The 24,047-nt window shown below is 39.1% G+C and overlaps 1 protein-coding gene across 3 annotated transcripts in view; it reads right to left on the minus strand.

Annotated features, from left to right (window-relative positions):
* The window catches only part of LOC140995198 (CD151 antigen-like), a 35,328-nt gene that overhangs the window by 6,147 nt on the left and 5,134 nt on the right, over positions 1-24,047 (minus strand). The window contains exons 3-9 of one of the 3 annotated variants that reach the window (XM_073465162.1): positions 18,762-18,953; positions 9,086-9,160; positions 5,115-5,219; positions 2,956-3,114; positions 2,638-2,724; positions 2,428-2,523; positions 1,229-2,112 (exon numbers count right to left, since the gene is read on the minus strand). In XM_073465162.1, coding sequence (XP_073321263.1) covers positions 2,464-2,523; positions 2,638-2,724; positions 2,956-3,114; positions 5,115-5,219; positions 9,086-9,160; positions 18,762-18,953 — 678 coding nt within the window. In that variant the 3' untranslated portion in view covers positions 1,229-2,112; positions 2,428-2,463. Of the gene's footprint in view, positions 1-1,228; positions 2,524-2,637; positions 2,725-2,955; positions 3,115-5,114; positions 5,220-9,085; positions 9,161-18,761; positions 18,954-24,047 lie in introns of those variants that run through there. The other 2 variants (XM_073465163.1, XM_073465161.1) reach the window with 2 other exon arrangements.

Here is a 24,047-nt window from a genome sequence, read left to right on the forward strand (position 1 = left end):
TAATGGTTCTGATGCACAGTCACTCTCAGTGATACAACGGGTCAGATGAGCTGGCCTTGCACCGAACAGCCGAATAACTCCCATTACAAGCCATATAGCTGTCATTGTATAGGTAATACACTCCTGCAGCAGCTGTCTGGAGTATGGCTCACGTCCCAAATCTACATCACCACAGTACAGTAACATTAGGGAATTGACTTTGGGTTAATACACTAATGCACCTGTAAGCTGGTGCCAATTGTGTAAGGGCCACTGGTTTCAGGCACGTGGTTTTATCTTTACACAAGAATGGGTTTTTGGCAGTTTTGGGGATGACATGACCTGATAACTGGGAGGTAAAGGACGCTGCTCTCTCCTGTCTGTTTCCTCTCCCAGCAACATTATCTGCTTTCTCTTCAGCTCATGTTTTTATAAAGTCGCCCAAATAAAACACACCTCACATTTAGGATTTCTTCATGTGCAATTCCGTTGTCATAACTAGAGCCCAACCGATATATCAGTTGGCCGATATTATCTGCCAACATCGGCCTATCACAATTATATCAGTATAGGCGTAAAACATTTGTGGTTTTAAAGAACATAAACGAGCAGAAAACGACGCTTCGGGTGATTTGTAATTATTACATTTCAAGAGAAGTTCACTGTTTGAGTTCACCAATGTCATTTCAGTTCACAGATGTTTGCTAACCACATTTGAGGGTTCACTGCAAAAATGTGTGTCTATCGGCCGATATTTCAATATACTCCCTAATATCATCGGCCCCAAAAACGGCATATTGGTCAGGCTATATTCATGACTGCAGGTGAGCCACATGTGTTGGAAGCTTGTTGTTAATTATGTAGCCTATCAAAACCAACGTAATCCAGACGTCATCATAACAACCAGGTGCACTTGCAAGATTTACAATGGCATAAGTAGGCCTACAGTAAATAGAGGTGGCATCACATTTACAGGAGGGATGTAATAACAGAGAGCGTCTCTCTCTCTGCAAAGCACGTGTGATTGACAGGAGACGGGAGGGGAAGAGCGAAGGCAGATTGACTACTAGTTAATCAATCGCGAATGGCAATGTTCTCTAGAACGGATAACGTAATTCATAGTATAAAATCCTAAAATGGGTTGCCGAATATACCAAGAAAACTATATGTGTGGGAAACACTGCACCTTCAATGTTGCTGACGGCCGCCTGACTTTTTCTGAGAAAGCAAAAACAGCAGAAGCAAGGTGTCGTGTGTTGATCATCGTTTATTCAAACTAAAATTACTTGTAGATTATCACACAGACAGAAATACAGCAGATTAATTCAGTGTCTACTCTGAGGCACACAGGAAAAAGATCAACGCTAACAGTGAGTGGATATCATTCTCTACCGTGTGTCTGTTAAATACAATAATATATATAAAAGTAAAAAACAAAATCTTCATCTCTGAAAACAATCTGAAAAGAGCAACATCAGTAGATAAGTGAATAAGGCTGGAGGAGATACAGTAGGTCCTTACACAAAGTTACGGTTGACAACTTTGGCATCAGTGGATAAATCCCTTGTATAAAAAAGAAAACAGGAGGCACTTTCTTAAGAGCAAAATAAGTGGCACTGCTTGTAACACAATCACTTCATTATCATCAGCCTTTAGACCTTAGAGGAGTCACACAGGGTTAAAATGCTGGCATTGCTTTGTCAAATGGCACTAAGTATTGGTACTGCTTCTCAGCAGGTGTTTAAGGAGGCAGAGTTGATTTTAAACATGATTTAAACACTGACATGTCACGATGAAGACACATTAGGCACACACAGCTCAGAAGAAAGCCCCTCTAGTGATACAGAAAATAATCATTTACAAAATATTAACCTCAGAGTTCACAAGTCCAAAAAGGCCACTATCGAACAAATGTTTAAAATGCATGACTGGCTTGTTATTGTGGAAACAAAATGCTGCTGCAGTTGAAAGGGGCCCCAGAGGTAGGCTTGTAAACCACGCTGTTGGGGCAGAGGAAGCTGCTGCGACCAGGATTAACATTTCCTGCAAAGTGCCAGTTTTACTCCACTGATCTTTATACCGCTCTCAAGAGCAGCACCTGGTCCACAAACATAAACGTACATCGAGGGAATCCTGGTGGAAGAAAACTACAATGTTTTAGTCCCGGGGAGGCCGTCCCACACTAATTTACACAACGGTTGTTAAAATTCCCATCAGTTGCTCTCAGAGGTTTTTTTTCTCACAGCGCTGTGATGTTGATGGAGCTGAGACTGCAATTTGACTGCCTAATTACTTCAAGATACTTTGTAGTGTTTTTCCACCCTTTGTTTACCAAAATGGGATTCTCAGATGGGCATTTTGATCCTTTGCCAAAGATTCCTTCTCCTCTGTGCAAGGCAAAGAAAATAACCTATGGGCTGTTTGAGTATGACGTGCTGATGAAGTTACCTGCTCCACCAACACACTTTTCTTCTTCTGCTTCTCTTAGTACGGCTCTGCCTTTAGACTTCGATATAGGCAGCATGTAAACACCATCCCTATGATCTGGGGATTGGAGGGAGGGGAAGGAAAACATAATTTAGCAAAAGTGCAATCTCCACGGATAGGTGCTTATTTAATCTGTTTATGTGTTTGAAATTGTTTAAACAGCTTGCTCACCTGTACACAAGCAATCCCAACACCCACTGCTCCAATGATCTTCAGATGGTCCAGGATGAATGTCTCTAGTTTGGTGATGCAGCCGCCCTAAATGAAAAACAAAGCATGTCCTTATGTTGCATCAGTTTATGTGGGAGTGTTGCTGGAGTCTCACTGCACACAAATGTTATGTATACCGTTCGGATATGACAGCTCTTCTCTCTCTGCTACACAATCTGACCGTGCTGACATACCGAGACATGACAGAAATACTGATGCAGCCACACGCACTAAAAAGTCAACCCCACCGATGCCCCCCAGCACCCTTCATCCTCTCACCTCCACCTTGTAGATGTTGGATGGGTGGTCCCTGCGGCCGCAGAGCTCAGTGGGAGTCTTACAGCAGCTGTCAGGCACCATTCTACCGTTTGCATCTCTGGAGCGAATCCAGACGCTTTCAGCCCAGTCGGATGAAATGTTGCTGCCACAGCACTTAAACTGACATGAGACAGAGGAAGAGACATCTTAAGAGAGGAAGTTTGATGGTTGCAAAGAAGTATAGAAAGATACAGTTTAATATGAATCATATCAATCAGAGATATTCCGCTATCATTTTTTCCTCCCGATATCAATCTCTGTATCAGATCTTTGCATATTGGCAGATACAAGTACTGATGTGTGTTAAAAATATAGTATTATTGTTATTTTAACAGCTGTATACTACTAACCCTGTATGGATGCTATTTTATTGATGTGGTTTAAGTTGTTGCCATAAAAAAAGTTGCATACAGAAGCACAGGATGCTGCTTGGATGTAGCAGGGTCCTGTTCCTAATAAACAAATCAAGTGGTATCTGATTGGTGGATAGACTTGTGTACTTTTAAGCAGTACTGGATGCATTTCCAATATTGGTATCACAACCTTAATATATATATGAAACAAGAAGTTCTTCTAAACAAGTTGAAAATTCCTAATGCTGTCCTTCACTTTTTCCTGCAAAAATGAGGGCAGTATTACAGCACAAAGGATTCTGCCATTGTGTAACCACAACAGGAAGAGGCAATGTTTTCCCTGGTTGCTATCCCCAGGTAATGGTGGAACAACTGTGGAAACTCTACACTGCAAAAGATAAAGAACATTTCTGATGGAGGAAGCAAAGAAGGGGACGAGGGAGAGTGATAGAAACAGAGGTAAAACAAGAGCGAACAGATGGGCATTCAATGTGGAGAGCTGCGGTATTGTGTCAAAGTCTGTTCCCCCCGTTCATATGTGTTTCCCCTTACCACTGGGACTTGAGACGGTTCAAAATTGCCATTTTTGCCAGAACAGTAAGTTACAAAACCTGCCTACTTATTTATACAATCAGGTGTTTGACTCTTTTTCAAAGCACAGAGATCAGGGTTTCTGTGTCAAATTGGGATTCTTATGGCTGTTTTTTGCTTTTGACAGTAGCCAGAGAGCAAGTGTTTCCACTTTAAACAAACCTAGAAGATGAACATTTTTAATACTGCACTCACTATAGCAAAGATCAGCAAAACTTGCAGTATAATTTGCTGAAAGAATAGTTTGACATTTTGGGATATAAGATTATTTGCTTTCTTACCAATAGTTACATGAGAAGATCGATGCTACTCTGATATCAGTATGGTTGTCTCAGTCCAAAGGTAACAAAGAATAGGGTTATTTCTTGGGTGGGAGCAGTAAACTTCCTGCAGTCTCCATTAGCTGCCTTGTAACTATTCTCAGCCCCATTAGTCAAGCAGACAACCGCCTGTAAAAACACAATGCGCCTGAAATATATCATGACAATTAGTGAGCTTTAAAGGTGTTGGTAGGGCAGATTTTGTTACCTTTAGACAGAGTCAGGCCAGCTGCTACCCCTTATTTTCAGTCTTTATTGTGCTAAGATGACCGGCTGCTGGCCGTAGCTTCATGTTTAACAGACAGATGTGAGAGTGGTGTAAGTTCTCTCAACTAATTCTCACCTTAAAGCAAGTGTTTTTCCCAAAATGTGACAATGCAACAAGTCAAAACTAATTATTGGAAATGATATAAAACAAAAAGTTTAGAAGAAAGAACAAAGAATAAATGCTGACATCTGACAGCCCAGGGCGTCTCATACTTTAAAACACTGAGCATAAAAAATGAGTCTCAACTGAAGTCTCAACTGCAGCTCAGATTTACCCACTCCTTCATGTGCTGTCAACTGGTATAAGCATAGAGTGTAAATTACAGCACACAGTTCAGACTAGTCCATCATCCTTAGCTGAGGGGACTTGAACCGGATTTGTTTTGACTCGCACTCATCACGGAAATCTCTAATCTGATGGGATGATAGGTTACCAAACACTGTCCAACCAACAGGCCACATTCGAGTCCATGTGACTTTTGCTAAAAAAGCTCTGGTTCTCTCATGTTTTTCAGTATATACACTGTTAAAAGTTAAGTTCAGGTAGTTGTATCCTTCCATCTACCCATCCTTTAATGCAGACACTTACCTCCTGCTGCAGCTTGTCTACAGCCCTGGTGATTTGCTCATGGGTGTTCTGTTGATACTTCTGGGTCATGGTCTCCCGCAGGTTCTGCTTCAGCTCCTCATTCAACTGTTCAGACACACATGCACAGATATAAGCACTAGCAGACCAACACAAAAATCTCAGGCTGGCGCAGAGCATGACCATGTGATAAATTAGTTGTAATTGTTGAGTCTGTAACTGATGAGATTTACAGCACAGTGACTTTAAACGGTCTCCTGACGATACATGTCATGGACAGCAGCCCCAACAACAGAGGAGAAGACGAAACCGGGGCGAAGGCACAGGAAGTCAGTGTTGTTTCTTTTTTTTTGTTCTCGAGACCAGTGACAGAAACGCTCACTGGAGGAGCGCGAGGTCTGGGGGGCTCAGTTTCTATGGCAACGAGCCAGCTGGGAAACCACTGTAAATCAAAGCGTGAAGGAGATATCAAGGGAATGAATGATGAAGAGAGGAAGGGAGGGAGGGCAGAGAGAGATCAGAGACGGGAGGTGAAGACAAAGAGGAAGAGGAAAGGAGGAAATAGGTGGGATGTGAAGCGGGGATGGATTGGTTTTTATTTTACCTGTTGACAGTCTGGGAAACACTGCGACAGCGAGGTGAAAACAACAATTCAGGATTTAAAATAAATGAGAAATAAGATTCAGATTCAGATGATGGCTGCATGGCTGTGAAACCAAGCTGAACCACACGTCTGAAGTCCAACATGTACTGTAAGTATCAGCAGCTCTTTAGGAGTACAGATGTTGACATATGCGTCATCCACAGGCAAAGAAGCTAGAAATCTTGCCTCTATATGACCTACATAAGCTATCAAGACCATCAAGTAGAAGACTGGCTTTTTCTATATAGTTAAGACACATTCAATCCCATTCTCTGACAAAAAAAAACAATTTGCATCCAGTTGCAAAGCAAATCCAAGTCTCGGCTTCACATGGAGTTCAAGTTTGACCGGTGAAACTGCGACCATGCCAAAACCAACTGCAAAGACATGTGCATGCTTGAAACCACACACTGAGTTCCATGTCCCTCGCATCCTGCCCAGCCCACAGTTAGCGTCTGTCACGTATGTCTGACCGCAGCCTTATTCTTAATGCTTGTCACTGGATCAGATTCCCTGTCATATCATCAGATTACTAAGGAATGTTTATAACTTTAGCTTTCTCTACAAAATGTCCATTACCGAGCAATCTGTTAGCTGTAGGATTATATGTAACCCAGGTGTATGAACAGCACTAAAACAACGTTTACTTTGTATCATCATATTACAGTTATTAATTACATGGCTACAAATAGATGCATTACCGCATCGCTATGCACCCTATAAACAGCTGTTTTTGAAAAGTAGTTTTAAAAATATGTTGCGTCGTTCTGTCATTCCCTTACAAAACAAATGCTAGGCTGATCAAGATCTATATATGGTGATCATACCACTTTCGCCCACAAGGGCCACCAGAGTATCAAAAAATAAAAGTACCCTATAGCTGCTTTGATATTGGTCTAAGGCCATTAGCAAAAATTCAGAAAGGGGGATAGATTCTATAAATTCGGTATTTAATGAATTAATTTACAAGTTCTCTGTTAACACCAGGTTATATCAATTTTATAGCCACATGCTGAGTGTTAGTTTTTTTAAATTTAATATCCACTGGAGGCTACTGTGACAAAAGTATGTTCCATGTATTCGGATATACTTTATATTTGACCTGACACACAGAACAAAAAAACCCTCACACATGAAAAACAACCGCTACAAAACTGTTGATGCACTCGTTGCCTGGAGGTGGTGGGAAAAAGTGCAGTAGTAGTTAATACTTTCTTTGCGTGAAGGAGGCAACGCTGACGTGTTTACATCTGCAGGTCGAAACTGTTGCTGCTGTTACTTTCCTTTAAACTAGGTGGAGTGACTGAATAGCTACTCCTCTTGACAAAAGTGAAATAAATGTATTTGTGAGTGAGCTACAAGCAGGTTTCATGGTGCAAACGTAGATTTCTCACAACTAATTACCAGTGATTAAAAATGAGAAATAATAACAAGGGAGGAAGAACAAAGGGAGAGGAGCAGAGTGGCTGTAGAGATTTGAGCTACTCATGCAAGAATGTTTTGAAGCAAGAGAAGGAGACGGAGCTTTAGGAAGCAGGAGAGAGCTGTGGAGCTCAGTGACTGCTCATGTTCAGACGAGTTGTGTATTATAAATGAGGCAGTTATAATGATATCAGAGCACCTCGAGACTGAGAACAGTCCTGTTGCAGAGCTACAAGCCACCAGGCTTTAACACCAGTTGGGGTGGGACTGATGCTGGTGGAGAGCCATGTTAATATAGTCAGTATAACTCTCCACTGTTAGAGCTGATATGTGCTGAGGGAGGCTGGCAGTTTTGTTTTTTGTTTTTTTCAACTATAGTACATGAGATAAGAAAATAATCGCTTGCAAGCAGAACTGTGCTCATGTAGTACACATTTCATAAAGCTAAGCAGTGTTTTTACTCTCTTAGGGCATTTAGCATTTCTTTGTTTATTATTTTCAAGTGTATTTTTGTCTAAAATCATAACAAAATGCTTTTAAAGGATTCAGACATAGGGAATTTAGCCTTGTTGTTGTTGTGTACTACTTGAGGCATTTTTCATTCCATTTGGACTAAATGTACCACGAGTAATATGGCCAGATATTTGTATTTTTAATGGGCTGTCTTAGATTTCCCCACAGCCAACTCATTTATCATTCTGGTTTTGTCGTAGTTAAAATTACAGTGCAGCACACACCACGTGGGAAATGAAACACGTCTATGTTTCATTACAACATTTTTGACTACGTGCTAAGATTAAGAGGCATGGAACATGTGCCGAGCATATTCTATTGATTTTTTTAGTAGAGTACATCTTAGCTGCTACACACATAGGTTTTTATATCAGATGATGATTTCATGTATAGAGATGTAGACTGTCTACACTAGCTTTCTTTCCATTTAAATTCAGAGACAATTTCCCCAAAATATGAATACTTAAAGACAAAAAGAGGAACAGTACACAGGAGAGTCACAATTTAGCTAAGACTGTATAATTACTCAAACACAAATCCCAATTTTTGTCAAATTTTAAGATTATATATGTAAGAATTCTGCATTAAAATGTCTGAAAACAACTACACCGTATATCTTTCATTGTGATGAAATCATGTTTCCAACCATGTTCAAACCCATCACTACTTCCACGAGAGAGACTAAACCTAACATGAATAAAACTTTAAAACATTATCTCATTTGTGAACATTTGAGCCCAAATCACATCAGATAGATTTTCATCAGAAGTGGTGGTTGTTTAATGGTGTATTCACCACAAGCAAAACGATCATTTGTGTTTATTCGAGTAACTCACACAGTGTTAATCCGGCCCAAATAGCCAGTTTACCTCACTGTACGTTAGCTGTAAACTAACGTTAGCAAGCAACAGCACACACAGAGTCAGCACTCACCGTACACTCTGGTTCTCTCTCATCTTTTCCCCTATCCTCTCAGTAGTATTACATTCATGAATTAAATTACATTTCCCCTGTAGTCAACATTATAGAACATAAACACCACAATCAGGTTGATAAACAGGAGTGAAGATAAATCCACTTTTTAATCCCAAAAGTTAAAAAGTAATCTCTCAGCTCTCCTCACATAAGTAAATGTCTCCGGATCAGAGCAGAATCCGATCTGACTTGATCCACACAACATTTGTTTTTTGTTTTGATATAGAGCCCCCTAGCAGCAGAAGTTACATATTGTACGTTTAAAAAACTTTCTTTCTGATTTAAAATCAATATATAATCCTTCCATATCTGTCAGCTGCTCCAGTATCATTCCATGCACACAACCAAACATACAAAATCCCTGGGTGTGTTGTAAAATATATTTGAAAAATAATTTTATTGGCCCCAGCAGGGGGATTACCTGCTGGTAGTAGATATAAGCCAGGACGCCAGCCAGGATCTCCAACAGGAAGATACACAGCAGCAGGACAAAGTACTGGAGAGGAGGAAGAGAAAATACGGTTAGTGGATGGTAATGAGATGAGGCGACAGGTGGCATAAAAAATCTGATGTGGGAGCATTTCAACACACGTGCAGAAATGCCGGAAAGATTTCCACTGCAGTTTTGTACAACCATTCAATACAAGATTGAGTATGTAATTCATTCAAAGTATAATGAAGTCACAGTCAATATGTTTTCTGTGTGTTCTTGATGTATATTATTCTCCCATGATGCAAAGCTCAAATTAAATGACGGCCTTACTCACAGTTGAAACAAATTTAAACTAAATGTGGATGGTGGTGAAATGGCTCCAAACTCTCAATGGCTCTCAAACATTTTGCAGTCTCTTTGTTTCATAGCAGTCACCGTACTGCATTATTTCTTTGTTACGTATTTGTTAGTATAAAACACTTAAATCAGTGAAAAAAATGTGGCTACTTGGGGGCAGCAGAAACCAGTTATGTTCACAACACTGACATATCCTCACCTATTAAAGCAACATTATGTAGAAAATGGCATTTTGTAAGATTTGGCACCCCCCACAACTGAACATCAAAAAAGTACACCCTCAACAAACTGGTAGTAGTAGTGCATGTAAGACAGTGTGAGCCTCAGAACAGATGACAAAACTTATAGTTAAGCAAACTGAGACAAGACTCTGTTGAGCTTTCTCATTTTTCTTTAAGTTGGTTTATTAAAGCCTTAAACTGTCAAACTTCAGGTGACTGCGCAGTGGCACATCTCACACTCTGTGCCTTTAAGTGCGGTTTGCTGAGTTTATCGTCAGTATCTGTTTTGTGACCAGGCCCATGGGAGTTAGAAGGAAGGTCTGCTTTTCATGCCAAGTTTTTTCAGAATTAAAGACAAGAAGAGATATTATCAGACCAAAACCTTGACCCAAATTCCTCTGGCCTGCCACTATCAGAGAGAGCAAATCAGCCCCATAAAGTGGACTTGGTCTTTGATTTGATAGCTTGGGCTGATTAGATCTCTGAGTGGCTCTGAGCCTGAATGCTGAGCAGACTTTTAGATGCATTTTGATGTCGTGTTGATGGTTTGAAGAAAAGTATTACAACAGATTTTTAATAAAAGTCTTGTTAAAAGAATCCAAACTACTGTATGACAGGTGTGTGAATACATGAATCCACTGCAAGTTTATAGAAACATTTGGTGCATTACAGAATCTCACACTCTTCCCATGATTTCATTTATTTTGTTTTGGTTCATTTCAATACTTAGAAACTAAGTTACTAAAGTGATTTAACAATAATTAAGCACATTGGCTCAAGTTCTGCCCCGGATGAGAACAGTTCCATACATAATACTGGTCCTAAAGCTTGACTGATACATCCGCAGACTAATAATACCTGCCAGCTCTGACTAATATCAGATACACTGTACATATGTTTGCTGATTTGCAACAGGGGGAAACTGCGGTGTAGAGTCCAATGGATACTTGATTTTTGGGGCCAATACCGATATTTTACAGTTTCACTAGATCGTTTTTTGGGTCTAAAATGACACCAGTCCACTGAAACAGTAAACTCCACTGGGAATTTAATCATTTAAAATAACCCACAGCATCTTTTTCTGCATCATATTCTCTGAAAAAAATATTGGTGCCAATTGGAAAACATATACACCGATACCGATATTTCTGAGATAGGCCAATATCTGCCAATAATATAGACCAACTGCACGACCCCCTGATAACATAGCCAAAGATCCTTGATTAATTTGCTTGAGAAGATGGTTTACTCTAGACAGGACACCAAACTTTGTAACAAACTGAATTTCTATCTTTTGTTATCTATTGTTGAATCAGACTGAAGGCAGATATTTTTTGTTGAACTCTAAAGTTTTTAATAATTAACTTTTAATCTCACAATTTTCTATCATTGAGTTAACTACTCTACTAAATGAGCTAATGTCTTGAAAACATCTGACAGGAGCTGAAAACATGGCCTACTTTTTGGTACACAACCATACGTGTAGTCTGTTTCTTTGCTACGCTTTCTCTTTTACACAAACACCACACACATACAGTGATGTGTACAGGGTGTGACAGAGAACCTGTTGTTGGATGTAGAGACTGAGGCAGCTGAATTTACTGACTGCAGTGGCTCCAGAGTCCTCATGATCTCAGGCGCACTCACACTCACTCTCACAGACACACTCATTTTACGTCTCAGCTGCCATTCTTCTCCCGGGCGACCTAAGGGCACAGTGTAATTACTGCCAAAATGACTCTCAGCAGGTTCATATGTACAAAACCTTTTTTTAAACCTCTGCAGTGGCTTCAGACTCAACAGCGCGCTGCTCTTAGACTTCCTGGCTAAACTTCAAAATATCTCACAGTAAAGTCAGACTCATCTTTCTGAGGTTGTGTGAAAATATTTGAACAGCTTCTTTGGCCTTTTGTGTCACAGCAGCTGTTTGTCTCTAGAGGTTTTGTGACGTCTTTCCTCCTTCACCTTCATGCACTCTCACCAGCATCCAGTGTTTACATAAAGGAACAACACATAGCTGCAGAGAGGATACACACACATCTGTATGCAGCTCTGTGTCTGACTGTGTTTCTATTTCAGACTTCATTAGAAGTAGACTGCTGCCTTTACAATTACTGAGCGGGTAGGACTTCAGAGTCACACTGAAGGTGACTTTAATCAGGTGATAACGTTCGGACAGGTGATGGCTTTTGAAAGGAGTCATCGACCGACTTTTTTGCTGTAGGTTTCACTATTTGGCCTCATACAGCTAATAGGTCGGAACTAATACTGAATTCAAGTGGATGCAGACTTTATTAACCTGTGTCCAGCTGCTGGTGATTATCAAACTAACTTCAACCTTGTATCTGACCTGCAGGGAAACATGTTTTTTCTGGGTATAAGTGTAAAGAGAACACTGCAGCATGGTACCCTTCATTACAGCAAGACACATTTCTAATGTGAGCTGAGCTGAACAATGACTTATCACAGTTTAAATAATCATTAAATAAAAATTCACACTCACTCATACTCTGCCTTTGCTGCCTCATGCAGCAGCTCTGCGAGCTTTCCTTGAAGCTCAATATATGTTTGGTAGAAGTGTATTAATTACTTCTGACATTAACAGATGTGCTCTTTACTTCAGACGCGGAGTTTTATTTTATCATCAGTAATTCTGCTGATTATTTCCTTGAATAATCAATCATTAGGCCTATAAAATGTCAAAATACAGACAAAAATGCCTGTCACAATTAATGGCAAGGGTAAGAATTGTTTTGACCAAACCAAAGATCTTCAATTTACAATTTATTCATTCAAACCTTTATTTAAACCTTGAAAATCATTGAGGTTGTCTTCATTTAAAATGGTGCTGAGATCCACATAACGATAAGCAGAGTTAAAATACTTTTAAAGAGCAAAACTCAGTGAAAACAATTGCATGCTGAGTTGAAGTGTTTTGTAATCATCGTCTTCATTTGCCCAGGGGTTGTGAGAGTGTTTTATATAAAATGTATAAAGCAGAAAATTGTCACATTGGTGAAGCTGGAATCAATAAAGTTTGGCTTTTGGCTTAAAAAAGAGACAAACAATTATCAAAAAACATACTACATAACCTTCTATCCGTCTTCTAACTGATTATTTGTTCATCAAATCCCCCAGCAGGTGCTGAAGACAAGTGCTCTGTATTAAAGCTACACGTATGTAAATTCTCCTCGTGCATACTTAATGCTGCTGGCAGGCTAATATAAAGAACTAATAGCGGGCTTGAATATTCCATGTGGTCTCACAAATTGAAAACATGTCAAATCAAGTTGGAAACACCGCTCACAATTCACCAGTGCCAACGAATGTATTGGATGATATTTAAAAAAGAGAAAAATAAGATGATCAGTTAGATTCATTATAGAATCAAAGCGAGACGTGTCAGCTGTTGTTTTTTGGACAATTTCTCATCCATAAATAAAAGATTTTGGACGAAGACGGAGTTGGAAGTTTTAACGAGTTAAAAATGTTAATGCTTCCGAGATGGAGCGACAAGATGTACACACACACACACACACACACACACACACACACACACACACACACACACACACACACACACACACAGAACTCCATTATGTTCACCATCTTTGGCAATCTCCTGTGATCCTCCCTCCCTCCTGACAAGTTCATTCCTTCTCTGTGATTCATGGCCGTGAGCTCAACTCGTCAAGATGCACCATGCATTCAAAGAACACACAAACACGCACACACATATGGAGGTGTCCACAGATTTCAAACTAAGCATGAACACTTCTCTGTAGACCATATAACATAGACCACCTTAAAAAAAGAAGCACAGTTTGCCTCATATGGCGATTTACACACAGATACACAAAACTTAAACGACCTGGCTATGTTTTTGTTATTCAACACCATATAGAAATTAACAATAATGAGCAGGACTGTGTTTTAATATTTTTCACAAAATTATGTACCCAGAACTTTTTGTCTGGTTATACCCTTGTTGAAGCCTAAAAGATGGTCCTGAGAAAGTCTCCTGTGCAGCTAAATAAATGCTTGAGTGATGATCATCATCAGGTTGCAGAACGGGCTGGCTGCAAGCCGAGCAGCCTGACACAAATGAACTATGAAGCAGAGATCTCTTTAACCTTTGTTCCTGCTTACAGCTCTGCCAGTCTGTTGCCTCATACAAATACAATTCAATACAAATAAAGTGAAGCAGCAAATATAGTGAGATAAGAAAAAGAAGATACAAAGCGGAAGAGAGAGAAAATAAAGATTCTGAGAGACAGACCATGAAATTAATTCTCCTATTGAGCATTTGTCCTTATAGTTGACATATCAAATATTTCAATAGCTTGACTGGTCATAAAAAAGTATTCAAATGCAGTCCTATATTCACACTAGTCTTACACTGCGTACTGCTCTGTGCCTCTTTGTTCATTTATTTAAAACCTGTTTTTGACAATATATCTATACTATGGATATGATCCTAAAATAAAAATGAAAAGGTTAGATGACGGACAGAATATTTAAAAGCCCAAGTGTTTTTTTTTTTTTTATATCTTTCTAATTAATTGTAATCTTAATACTTTTAGGTTCTGGACTGCTGATGGAACAAAACAAGCAACTGAAGACGTCAGTTGAGGTGAAATATGATGGATATTTTGACAATCAATTAACTGTGCAGCAAGGCCTGTCACATTAATTATCTTATCGCACATATCTTATCAACTAATCAATATATGGACATGACTCAACGACGGTTGGTAAACACTAGATTGGCAGTATATTGCCTGTTAAGGAATGAATGACTACACCCCTCTGCCACATAGGGTTGCAGCCGTATACTGCAGTATGAAAATTGACGGTAATTGTACCATGTACATTTGCTATCTACGATATTGAATTCTACCACATCAACTTATTAAAAATATATATATTTCAAGTTTATATCAAGTTTCATTATAGTTTCATTTTTCTTTATTTAGGATTTTTAATACCTTTTGCACATTCAAATTCCAACATCTGAATATTCTTAAGAATTAAAAGTTTATCGCTCTTTGAAAGGGTGTAGTATGCTATTATATTACACTACTCAAAAGTAGTTAGGGATATTGGGATATTTTATTGTTTTACCTGATAGTTTATTTTGTGACATTTTTGAATTTTGTGTTTTGGGAATATTTTTGGTCCCCAAAAATAATGCATCACATTTCATTCGATTTTTTTTTTGCATATCCATGCACATGAATATATGCACATATATCCAAATATCCCTAACTAATTTAAGTAGTATGTATCATTTCATCAGTGGCATAAAATGGTCTTATGGGACAACACATCATCCAGCACAATAAGTTACTGTGACAGGCCGATAAGCAGCCACACTCCTAATAAAAATCAGAAGTTGCAATCATAATAAAACTTTACTGCCATGAAATCTTTTTAATTCAATGGGAGAGAAAGACAGGGAGGCAAAGATAAATATTAGAGACATAAAGAAGATAAATTCAGAAAAGTCAAACAGATAAAGTGAGAGAGACAGAAGGAGATAATGTCTATAAAAAAGTAATGTAGAAGAAAGGCAGCGAGGACACTGAGACACACTCAGACTTGTAATGTCTGATCAAACTGCATGAAGTCAGTTTCTCCACAGGTGGATCCAGGCTCAGTTAGGACTGCTTTCCATTTGGCTCTGTCATTATGAAGGAGAAGGTTTCTCCCTCTTCTCCCTGAGTCATTTCACTGTGCTGTTGCTTCTCTACTACAAAACAATGAAGCTGTGTGTTTTCACACAACACACCCCTCTTCCTGTGGGAGAGTTTTCCTCTTTTACTCTTTGTCTTACTGACCTCCCTCACACTTTGTATACCACCTACATCACTAACAGTCTTACAAAAACTCTGATATGGCCTTCCCTTTAATCAACTGCAGCTACTTTATTTCAGCCTCACAGCTGCAGTATACCTGGTGATGCTATGGCTGCATCAGCTTCTCTGTGAAGCTTCTCAGGACTTGTGACCTTTAGGTTACAGGACGCCAATCACTTGAGCGCTCGCGTACTCTGCAGGTACCAGGCGCTTGCCACATACAGGAAAACAATTACTTTACCTCTCTCCCCCCACCATCCCGCCCTTGTGTTTGCCCTCTTTAGCAATCTCGATAGCATCTCTCCTTGCCCACAAGTTCATTTCTTCCCTGTGATTCATCGCCCTAATCTCAACTCTTCAGGATGCACCGAGCGTTTGAAAACTACACAACACACGGGAGAAGAGGTGGAGCACACACACCGCCATTTACACAAAGCTCTGAGTTATAAATCAAATAATCTGGACAGAGTGGGGACTTCATTTATCGCAGACATTTCTATAGACTTTTCAATTATGTTTTTAAGTCTCAAAAAAACGCACTGGCTGCTCTGGGAATCTGCAATCAATGTTGGCAAAAGCAGCAGACAGTTCCTTAAAAATTATTTCTATCAAACAGAAACTAAAGCAATTTATATTTTTTCTCTTTGCAGATTCCCAATCATCCAGAAAGCAGAATATCTAGTTTTAAGTCAAATGAAACTGGCATTGTCATTTGCAAAAGAATTATTGATAAAGTATGTATATTTTAAGAATAAACCAGCAATTCAACTTGCTCTTGACCGAGTATAAAGCCTATGATTAAATGAATAATTGATCGAAAGAAAATTAATGGCCACCTATTTTGATTACTTTATAGATATCGATAAGGAAAATGATTGTTATTTGCAGTCCTAAATGAGTATTTCTATATTTTCTGATTGCCGTTTCCATTTACACAGATTAAAATACAGCTATTGGTACAGGTGCCCTATACAAACATGAACACTTTTAAGTTGTTTTTTTGTAAGACATTTTAGTTGTTGCTGGTAATGAAATGAGCAATGATGTCTGGGCTGGGTTGTTTTTATGTAAAAACATGTAATCAATTAAATGTGCCATAACTTTGTTGTAGATGTTATCATGGTCCTACTTTCTACTTCTGATTTTGACATCTACCTGTCTCCGGTGAGAATATCTGGCTGTCCTGAATCCTTGGGGACTGATGCAAAAGTGGATAATACCAAAAGGTGACGCATGTTCTTGCAAAGCTTATACGACACAAACATTTGAGCTGTGCCGACAGTGGTGTGCATGCATAAATTTACCGTGTTGAAAAGTGTGGATGACAGCCTGAGCTGTGTGTGTTTTAGCATGAGTGTGTGGATAGAACAGTGTTCCTGTGTGTTTATATTTAAAGCTGTGCCATGCAGGTGTCTCTGTTGGCAAAACCCACTGCTGTGTACAGAGTGTGACGAATCAAATATGGGCACACACGCTCCTACTGTCGGAAGTTTTTGTTTCGTCTGACCCTAATCAAGGCTGGCATCATGGCCTTGGTTGTTTCTGAGCACATGTGTGTGGCACCATTAGCTCTGAAAGTTGTATTTGGTGTCCAGATTTACTTTTTGGCTTATTCTTAAGTTGAAAAACAAATTCAATTCACATGCCACAAATGACCTCAGTCACCAAATAAGAAGCAGAAGCTGGAATGATTCAAGCCTGTTTTCAGAAAGATTCTAGTCACACAATGTCTGTCTGAGTATGTAATTTATGTCTACAATAAATGTGAATGTGTGAGTCTTTTCTGGCTTCACATCTGCTTAGTATCACCACATTAAAAATATTTAGCCATCTGGCTGGAGACAGGACTAAAAGTCTGCTTCAAACAGAATATAAGAGGCCTGTGTGATACAGAACCAGTGTTTTCCATTGTTTAGTGTCTGGGCAGGTGTTGGCTTATGGTGGCCAGCAGGAACAAACTGAGACAAGTTCATTCCCTAAGGCTGTTTGGCTCTTGAATGGTAAACATTTGTCACTTTAAGGTACATTTTGTTTTTGGTTTACAGTGTTCCTTGTAATTCTTCGTGGTATTTTGTATATTTTAATGTGTTTAGGTAATTTGATTCAGGCATTGTAAACCTTTGGTACTTTAAGGCATGTTATGTTTTTAGCTTATCTTGTAATTTTGTGTTTTAAAATGTCTCATTCATATAATGTTTTTTTTTTGTCTGCTGTCTTGGATGTTGTCCTCCATCTCCTGCAAAATGTGCTCACCAAGTGAAGTTTCAAACAAAGTTTGTTACAATGGCTTTCAATAAAATCAGTCAAGGTTGGAGATGCTGAGAGGTCTGTCTACATAATGATGTCATAGTAAATGGTGCGCGGTCATGTTTTTTGTACTAATTTAAATGGACAGGATAACTTAGTATATCTCATACAAAACAATTTGAAAGTAACATCAACTACAGTCAACCACAGCAAAAAGGTGAAGAGGGAAAGAAATTCACCAGACTAACTTATAAAATCACTCAATTTTGTGAGTTTTTGAGTTAGGTAAAGCTTTATAAACTTTATAAAACACTGACTATGACAAATTCTTAAATTTTTGGGCCATTCAGCAATTGTTAAACATTAAGTTTTTTCTTTCTTTGTGTAAAAACACAGTGTCCATTAGTCCCTTAATTTATTTGCATATAGAGCAGGGAAGTGAGATGTGATTACAAGTGGTTACTGGAGTCACATGCCGAGACACATGTTAATGCCAGGTGTGAACTGGCGGACTAAGAGCTGTCCCCTTGTGATCAGATCACCGAAGATGCATGTTAATACCAGAGATAAATAGCCTGTCTGCCAGTCTGGAGTATAATTCAATAAACCAGAAATTATAGAGCAACTTTAGGGTTCATGATCAGTAAAGTTTTTATATTGTGTGGAAACTTCTGTTCATGTTCTCATGCTCCCTCTATCTTGCTCCTCCACATGTCCGAGTTCATGATGGCAATAAAGTTAACTCCGAATCGCAAAAAACTAAAGACTACTGTTCATTTTTCATTATTAATAGTGACCACAAGTTTGGGTTGTTACATTTTTTATCTCATGATATATTTTTTCTGTGTGAGGGTTATTTTCCAAATCACTGACCCGGCAGCTTACATTTTGTGTTGTTTTTTCACATATCACATGATGCATTCATAGCACATTCTTACTATATATTGTCTATTATCTCTGTGTCCTGACGTGATCTCTTACCACTCGCAGTAGCCTCCTCTGCTCCTTGAAGGTGGCACAGCAGCCCAGCACGCCTGTTACCATGACGATGGCTCCAGCTAGGACCAGTATGTAGGCGGAGGCAGCGTAGGTCTTGGAGGAGAGAAGGCTGATGTAGTCGCTCTTCTCCACCAAGGTCCAAACACCTACCGCCATCACGACGCCCCCTGCCAACTGGGAGAAGAGCACATGATGAGAGTCCGATCTCTGATACTCCGGTCCCCTAAACAGCTAAACAGCAGCACTCTACAACACTGATGAGACAAAAAGGGGTTTAAATTATTGATCACCTAAGTCGCCTTCAGGGGAGGTGCCTGAAGGTAATGCCTTTCAAGGGGTGAATGTGAAGGATATAAACGATCCACCGCTGCCAAACAAGATAATGTCATCGTGAATCACTTTATTCTGCAAGATATTTGTGAATGAGTCGCCTGGAGCAGCTGAGGTCAGTAATCACAGGCTGTCGCTGCTACTGCGACAGGTCTGATGAAAATATAATTGAATTAGACAATTAATTGATTAATCGATACAGAAAATTCATCTGCAACTATTTTGATAATCGATTCAGCTATTTTTCAAGCAGAAATTCCAAACATTCTCTGTTTTCAGCTTCTCAAATGAGAGGATTTGTTGCTTTTTTTGTGTTTATGGCAGTAAATTTAATATCTATGGGTTTGGACTGTTGGTTGGAAATAAGCAAACGGAAGACATGAGGAGGAGTCTGACAAATTGTGAATAGCATTTCTTTTAAATATTAATGGACAAAATAAGTAGCAGCAGATTCATTGACACATCAAGATTGTTAGTCGCAACCATAATGTTTTGCTCTGTTTTTCTCATTTATCATCAGTGGGGAAATTGTCATTTTTTAAGAGGTTTTTGACTTTAACCATTCAGAGCAAACATGTAGTTTAAAGTCTGAGGAATTACAAAGCATTAAGTGCATACTTAAACCCACAGAATACACCAACCGTAATCACAAACAAGCATAAGTCAGTGCGTCAATCCAGCATACAACTGTCACTACTCCGACATCTTCAGCATTATCTAAATTTAAAGAGGATTTGAGGAAAATGAAATTATTAAGATATCACAATGACGAGTCAGCAGATGGTGCCGCGCTGCAACAGAAATCTGTCATCATGCCAAAGCCATCAATCTAACAGCCTGCCTAATTTAGATTTAATTTGTATGAGAGGACGACGGCCACAGAAGCGAGACACTGAGTCAGACTGTACCACACCCAGAGACAGTGAGACAGGAAAGACCCAGAACTACAGTGATGAGCAAAACATTTCAATCAACACCCTTTACTATTTCTGTTTTGAAGAGTAACCGCAGTGCTGTACTAATTAATCAACAGAAGTAGTCATTAGCTTCTGTTTTAAGCACTAGATGTCCAAATGTGATTGTGTTGTGTGTCACACCTTCCATTTTTAACAAAAGAGGGGAGTCAGATTTTGGTAGATGTAGAGAAAAGCCAACGGAGATAAAATTTTAATATAAGAGGTTAGGGGGAGACATGTCTGTTGGTTGCTTGTTTTGTTTGTTGCTTGGTTTGTCAGCAGGATTACACAAAAACCACTGAACAGATTTCTAGGAAACTTGGATGGCAGATGGGTCTCGGCCCAGAATAGACCTCATTAACTTTTGGTGTGGATCCGGTGAAAGAGAACGGATCCAGATTTTTTTTCTCAATTTCTTTTCACACAGTTTCTCTTGAATGACCCTTAATAATTACACTCCAACATTGCTCCAGCTTGCTACAATAGACAGAAAATGGCAAAACTTTCAGGTTCCAACTCTGTAACAATCCATCCTTGGGCTTGAGTTTAAAGCGCATCCTACTTTTGATGTTGCTGGCCTTCGTTGAGAAACCAATCCTGAGTAAATATTAAGCACATATATATAAAACTTTTCCAGTTGTTGTGGGGAAATTTCAATCCAAAATAAAGTTAACCTACTGGGTCCTCACTTCCTTAGATGGTGGGAGTAGATGAGGACGTTTGTGTTGGTTCCTGCAGACAACAGCGGGGTGCTTTGTTTTCTTTCCACATGTTTCTATTACTGAAGTCGGCGTTAGTGAGGAGAATAGTAGTTACTGGATGTAACTTTAGCCCTTAAACAGCTTTTTCTTGCAGCCACAGTAAAGCACATTATTTTTAATATGCTAAAAAACTTATGACAGTAATGATGGTATTGCAAAATCCATGTCTGTGCATAACGTGAAACCCGTGACAGTGATGAAACCAGGATACTGCCCACCCCTCAAAAGAGGGCAGTCAGATTTTGGTGGATGTAAAACATGAACTAACATAATTTGTCTTTCCCCTGTTGCCACTGTGACTTTATACATGTACATCATTTTACTATGTTTTGTTTGTATTCTAACTTCTACAGTATTACAGTCCATGTTTAAATGTCTCAATGTTTATGCTCAAACAATATATTCAAAAAGTCATTATAAACTGTTGTTAATTTCCTTTATCTTTTTTTTTTTTTTTTACACAGGCATCCGACAACTCTCCAAACATCATCTTACTACCCACAGAAAAATCCCAGCACTGAGAACGACAGTGTTAAGAAGTAGAACAGAGTCACTGCAGTAATAAATTCTGTGTTGCTTTCTGTGACTTTATCTACTGTTAAAACTCAATGAACCACAGGAATAAGTGAATCATTTTCTGCACAAGCTGCACTAGAGAAGTTTCAAACTTTGGCGACCTCAAGTGGCAGCAAGAGGTACAAAAATTTAACATTATTGTTTTCCAGTGTCTTTGTGACAAATGGATGCATGTGTACCTCATTCTTCCACATGTTATTACAATCTTTAACCTCATTGGTGCTGCAATAATATCCATTATTAAAGCCATAATAAATGCTTTGTTTAAATGTCAATGCGCTGTTCACAGTTATGTCCTTGTCCTTTACAGGGTTTCATGGTTTGTTTACATTGTGTGTGTATGTGTATTTGAGGACTGAAGGCCATTCAAGTTTATTTTCCGTGTAAAAGTCAAACTTATCTCAATCGTAGCTGTTGGTGCATGAAATGTCTGCAGCCACATTTTACTCCTGAGGTAAATGGGCTGCAAAATACTTTATAGTGTTGCGGTGTGTTCATTCTGTTGTCTGAAATTCAGTCCAGAAATATTTTGTACTTGTAATAGCTGTAATACATGTAGCTACATAAAAGTATTTGGGAAATATTGAGTTAAATTTAGTCAAAAGATGTGATTTGGTCCTGAAACCTCAATATGGTTGTAGCTCTGGCATCTGCACTGAAAAGACTGAGTGTTGTTGGTCTGCCAGTTTCATAGAGATCTGATTCTTTGGCAGACAGATGATTATCACATATGGGCAGAGCTGTAAGTGTGATTTCACACTGTGAATGAGACAGACACCCTTCCTCTGCTGAGGCAGCCTCACTGATGTTTGACTCTAATTTAAGACAGCACATCCAAATCATGAATTCAGTTATTTGTAGTGTTTTCCTCCTGGAACATCACATTCTTGACACGGAAAGTTTGGGGGAATTAGGCTTTGAATGCATCTTCTGTGTCCTCTATAAAAGTATGCAACTTGGCTGTGATTCTGTAAACTGAAATAGCAGCGGGCGTTTATCTGCTGCCTGAATAAAAAGGCTTTGTTGAAGGGTTCAGAAAGAGTTTTGTCAGCTTATTCTTCCTATTTGTGCCATCTAAAAAGCTAATCATTCACAACAATGCATGAACACATTGTGTGCATGTGCATTACCGTCCTTTTGAGGTGAAAGAAAACACTGTATTTTACAGCTTTGTTAAAACTTGACAAATCCTCTTCTTGTCTTCTTATCTTATCAGGAGTTGGGGTGGATTTGTTTTCTTAATTGCTTCTAATTTAATCAATATCACAATTTGGGCTGTTCAGCATTCTGATGAATGTGCAAGACTTCTGTGTTAATCTCTCTAGCTTCTTTTATTTTAGTACATAAAATAGACGGATTTGTTTTCATTGGATTTAAGCAGTGTTCTTGGCACACATCAGTACAATTACCAACACATCAACTCACATCAGCACAGACACATGGGTGTGGAAATGAGGTAAAATGTCATTCTAAAATACATTTTCAGCTAAATGTGTCAATAAATTGAATAAACCTGCAATTAACCTTATTGTCTGACCTGTGGAAAATCTAGATTAATTAAGTTTGGTCAGTCAGGTATGTCATTTTGAAAACACAGCAAAGGAAAAGTAAGTGAAAGCATTTTCAAACCAATCACATGTGGTCCAATTATTTAAGAACCACTTAAATTGTGAGGGGCGGCTGTAGCTCAGTGGGTAGAGCAGGTTCAAACCCCGGCTCCCCTGGGCGGAACTGAGCTACATGCCGAAGTATCCTTGAGCAAGATACTGAACCCCGAAACTGCTACTGACGCGCAGTTGGCACCTTGTGTGGCAGCCTCTGCCGTCAGCGGGCCCTGCGATGAGCTGGCGACTCGTCCAGGGATATACCCTGGCCTCCGCCCTATGAAAACTGGATTTGGCCCCAGTAACCCCCGCAACCCCCTGAAAGGGGGGGGTAAAGTGGCAACATCTCCGCGACCCTCACGGAAAAGCGGTCAAGATAATGAACTGAACTGAACACTTAAATTGTTTTTTTTTTTAAAAAGGGCCTACTTCTTCACTGCATATATATCTGCTTCGCAGATTGCACGTCCCTTTGCTTACGGTACCAGTATACATAAGCTCTGTGCCTTTTCATCTGTAACTTAATAAAAATACTTTACTTTTCACAGTTATATGATGTTTTAAACATTTTTGATCCTTTGGATAGAAATTACCGTTAGCAACATTGGGTATCCACACGCTAATGTTAGGTCACTATTAGGGGTTGACAGATATGGCTTTTCAGGGCCAATACCAATACCAATTATTAGAAATCAAGAAGACTGAAAACCGATATTTAAGACCAATATTCATTTGCTGTAAAAACGAAAATCTTTGTGTCCAAATTTAGAACAACCAGTGAAATAAACTTCAGTACAATTTACTCTAGTACTGTTCTTATGCACAATTTTGAGGTACTTCACTTGAGTATTTCCTTTTCCTGCTACTTTATACTTCCTCTCCACTACATTCATTTGATACATTTAGTTACCTGTTACTTTGAAGATTCAGATTATTTTGTGTTTATAGGCCATCAGTTGTTACCATGTTAACAATTAGATATTGTTGTGGGTGGGACATTGCCTGGGAGGATGTTGCATCAGAGCCAAAGTAGCACATTTT

Source organism: Pagrus major, chromosome 4, assembly GCF_040436345.1.
Source record: "Pagrus major chromosome 4, Pma_NU_1.0".
Lineage (NCBI taxonomy): Eukaryota > Metazoa > Chordata > Actinopteri > Spariformes > Sparidae > Pagrus > Pagrus major.